The sequence below is a fragment of the Aplysia californica genome, unplaced genomic scaffold (genome assembly GCF_000002075.1).
Source record: "Aplysia californica isolate F4 #8 unplaced genomic scaffold, AplCal3.0 scaffold00408, whole genome shotgun sequence".
In the NCBI taxonomy this organism is placed as follows: Eukaryota; Metazoa; Mollusca; class Gastropoda; order Aplysiida; family Aplysiidae; genus Aplysia; species Aplysia californica.
The window spans coordinates 421,375-425,921 of record NW_004797678.1 but is presented as its reverse complement, the minus strand read 5'-3'; the positions used below and the strand labels follow the sequence as shown (position 1 = coordinate 425,921).

At 42.4% G+C, this 4,547-nt stretch overlaps 1 protein-coding gene across 1 annotated transcript; it reads left to right on the top strand.

Annotated features, from left to right (window-relative positions):
• Positions 1-2,723: 2,723 nt before the first annotated feature.
• On the top strand, positions 2,724-3,899 carry LOC101847356 (nose resistant to fluoxetine protein 6-like). Its single transcript, XM_005104196.1, has one exon. It carries the CDS (start codon positions 2,724-2,726, stop codon positions 3,897-3,899), a length of 1,176 nt encoding a protein of 391 aa, XP_005104253.1.
• The last annotated feature ends 648 nt before the right edge of the window (positions 3,900-4,547 follow it).

Here is a 4,547-nt window from a genome sequence, read left to right as displayed (position 1 = left end):
AACTCGGGTCGTTGAGAGTTGTCAAGGTTCTCAATCCATAAATAACAACCTCCCCCCCCACCCCCAACCTCATATTTTGACTCGGTCCCATCAGAATCCGACGTTAGTTTCGGAGGTCCTGCCTTTTGAATGACCTAATAGTGTTGACAAGGGCGTTAAAAAATCAATACGGTGCTGGGCCAAAGTAAGTGCTTAAACCACGAACCAGCACATCTCCCCACTAAACTATCTAACAATAGAAGTCACCAGCAACGTAGCTTCGTGAGCTTAAGATAGGATAAGATAAGATACCTCTTTATTGTCCAGATCCTGGCACATTCATTTGGTGTTTCACCACACACACACACACACACACACACACACACACACACACACACACACACACACACACACACACACACACACACACACACACATACACACACACTCACACACCCACCAAAGAGGGAACAGCTGAACCTTTCAGAACTCTGAGGATCCATATCTAGCTGTAAATTTTATTACTCACCCCCTCCCCCACTCACAGGCAAATTACCACCCCACCCCCCCCCCCCTTCCCCAAAAGTTAAACCAACTTTCATTTTGAACCACAGTCCCACGGCTGGCTGTCCTCAAAAGTAGGTCAGTTTTGTTTCGTGTAAGAACCCAGGTCCAACTAGCGCACAGAAATCTACCTTCTCTTCATTAGTTATTCGTTCTTGTCCCACAAACAACTCTCTTGCCAGTCACTACAAAGATATGAAATTAGGATACACGTGTATACAAAAGTGTAGTCGACAGCCGTGGAGAACGAACTGTACTAAGCGTTATTTGTGTCACGACGCAGTGGAATCAAGCGCTCGTCAACTTTTAAACAGGTGGAGTTATTGATATTTATTGCTTTCTTTGAAAAAGTACTCACTTATCTTTAATATAAGTCGAGATAATATTGGCGAATGAAGGAAGTGAGTGTCGCCTGGTTTCTGAGATAAAATTAGCGAAAAAGAAAAGGTGACTCCCATAGCATGGCAGTTTTGGGATACTGAAAACTTACAGTTATTGTGCCTTTTTAACAAATGTTTGTCTGTTAAATCTGTACCGAAAATGTTTCAAACGTTGACATAAAAGGTTCCGAGCCTTTAAAAAAGGAACATTATTTTAAAGCCCAACAGCCAGAAAAATGATTTCATTTATTTTGACGAGGGCCTGATTTCACCACGATGCTTCACATTTAAACCGCATCTTAGTATCAGACAAGGGTAATTTAAGTCAGGCCAGAGTGGTCATTTAAAGTATAAAGGAAAAAAAGAAGCAAAAGGAGTATAAAATTTTAATAAAGGAAGAAATTAAGTATCTTCAAACAAAAGTAAATCTAAATTAATATAGCACCTAAACATCAGGAAGTAGACGTTCATAGTATGTGTTAGTACATTATTACACGCACTGGCTCCATGTATCACCTCGTATGAAAAAAGTATACGTTCGTACTGAAATATGTTGGAGAACTATATTCTAGTATATCATAGTCTAACAAAATTACTTTAATTGACTCCTATTTTTGTCTTCTTTAGGTACTGTTTTCTTCGAACTTTCACCGGGCGCTGACTGAACGAGGACGGAACCACCTCCAAATGGCACACAGCAGACACACTACCAGCCTGAAGATAGCGTGTGTTGTCATACTATGTCTCTCGAGTGCTAAAGCAACAGTCGGCAATTTACCTTTCCCAGATCCTCTGGAGGAATTATTGCGGAGTGACCATGGTCTGCAAAAGGGGAATGAGAGTGAACAAGATTCACTGGGACTATTTATGCGAGATCAAACGAACAGATTGAACTTACACTCCGTTATGGAGCAAATAATTGATGAACAAAGTTTTGAGAACCGTAATATCCAAAGGTGGCTATCTCCAATCGTTGGAGCATCGAACATAAATGTTACAACACAATTTAACGTCTCTTCGGAATGCCAGCACCAGCTTAAAGGATGGATCTCGAATATGCAACGGTCGTCAGGGTGGGCTTTGAAGATGCTTGACTCCTGGGGAAAGATTCAAGCCGGCGTTTTGAGTGGTCGTCTGCAATGGTTGGGGAATTTCCGCGGGTGTTATAGCGTGCAAGGGTTCCTAGACGATGGGCAGACTGATCTTGTGAAAGGCAGGTATTGCTCCGTGCAATCAAGCGTGCAAAGTCGTGTGGAGCAATACAAGTTCAACGTGTTCGAAGGTGTCTGCGTACCTGACGCGTGTCATTCTAAAGATATTCAAGTCTTTGTTGATGTCCTCCTACACATGACTCGAGTAGACGAAGTTTTGCTGAATACATACACGTCGTGTAAAGAAGAAAAAACAACATTCACAACTAGCGTAATCGTCTATATTGTTTTTTTCCTATTGCTGCTGCTGCTCGCATTTACTGCCACCCTCGTAGACTTAAAATCCGCGAGATCTGCGCCGGTGACTGTGGCGTGTGACATACAAGCGGATAACCATGATAGAAATGGCGTTGTTAACGGGAACAGCTCACTTGAGGGATCAGCCTACCATACTGCCAACGCCAAGGAAAAGACCGAAGACGAGCGCTCGTTGCTGCTTCGTTATCATTCAAATAAAAAGAAACTGAGAATTGGAAAAGAGTTACTTTTGAGCTTTTCTTTGAAATCAAACTGGAGCCAATTGTTTTGCCTCAAACCCCAACAAGGAGCAGGTTTTCTCAACTGCTTAGAAGGAATCCGTACTATCACCATGGTGTGGATTATTTATGAGCACGTCCTTTTGAATACAGCTGCAACTGCAGAAAACGTTACCGACTTTATTAAAGACAAAGTAGATTCCCTATGGACACCGATCGTGTCCAACGGCACTGTTTCGTGTGATACCTTCTTCACTATGAGTGGCCTGGTGCTTACATACTCGATGCTTAATTCGATGAAAAAATTGAACGGCAAAGTGAAATGGTTCCAGTATTACGCACTTCGCTACTTCAGACTCACTCCGCTCATGATCATTTTAGCGGTCTTCTTCATAACGACATACCCATCCTGGACATCAGGCCCTTGGTGGGCGTCCCAGAGCGAGCATGCAATGGAATGTCATGATACATGGTGGCGGGACTTGCTCTACGTGAACAACTTCCTGGGAGGCTGCTACCAGGCCACGTGGTATCTAGCTGTAGACATGCAGCTGTATATGATTAGCCCTATCTTCCTGTTATCCCTCTACAGAAAACCTGCTGTTGGCATCTTCCTTCTCACTGTGTGTACTTTAGCATCCATCTCTTACACGCTTTATCTTACTTATACGAAACATATAACTCATATGCTCGTGAAAATGATACCTAGAGCGAGTCAGTTGGTTGTTCGAGAACAGTACTACGTCTTACCATGGTGTCGTGCTCCTCCCTATCTGATCGGCATGGTAATAGGCTATGTGCTTCACAGAACCCGTATGAAAATCTCCGTAAATTGGAGGTGGCAGATCTTTGGGTGGATCATCTTCCTACTAATACAAATTAGCAATTTCTACAGCATCCAACACGCATTCGTATTTTATCCTGACTACTCACCTGTCAGCCCGGCAGAGAACAGTGCATACATTTCCCTGTCACGTCCAGCGTGGAGTCTCGGAGTATGCTGGGTCATAGTCATCTGTGTCACCGGAAATGCTGGGGTAATCAACTCCTTTCTGTCTTTGCCTATCTGGGCCGTCGGCGGCAGACTATCGTATGCCGGCTACCTGACGCACTTGTTTGTTGTGTTTTGGTACCTACGCAGCAGGACAAGTAATCAGTGCATAGATTACTGGAGTGTGTTCGTAGATACCTCGGGGATTCTTCTCATTACATATTTCATTGCTGTATTTCTTACCTTGTTGATAGAGATGCCCCTAAGGAAAATATTGGGAGTGCTGTTCAAGAAGTGAATTTTGGCGCTATTATGACATGTTTCTTTCACCGCCATTCCTGCGCAGAAATAATTTGGGCTCAGAATCGAAACCCCAATCAAGCGTTCTTGATCTTGTTTGGGAATGTTCAAGGAACTCCCAAGGAGCGATAAAACCCACACAGTGTTTCTGTTACGCTGGAAAGCTGGAAATGTACCATAATTATAAGTCACACAATTTAATGAGTGCTTTGTTGTTGCTGTTGTTGTTGTTGTTGTTGTTGTTGTTGTTGTTGTTGTTGTTGTTGTTGTTGTTGTTGTCATTTTAAAAATGAGAGTGAGAGATATTTTCACTATCTGCAGTCATGCTGATTTTGGTTTATGCATGAAAAATATCCATTAGTTATTGCCTTTTTTCTGTTTGTGCATATACTATCACCCAGAAGCGAGGAACAATTCGCTGACTTCTACCCCCAGTTGCAGAGACATTTTGACCGAAAGGGACAACCTTTCATTTCTGTTTTCTAAATTTGAGCCTGTGTAGAATGCATTAGGTTCATAATAATACTCATATTATTGTAGACATGATTAACCTATCTAAAACTAGGGACATTTTTTGGCAAAGTCACTGTTTCCTTTTTTTACGTATGAGAAAAGACAGGGCATAAACAACAAGCATAGTACTATA

Excerpts from the sequence above, each read along its gene's own strand:
- LOC101847356 (XM_005104196.1), top strand. The coding sequence starts at position 2,724 with ATGGTGTGGATTATTTATGAGCACGTCCTTTTGAATACAGCTGCAACT.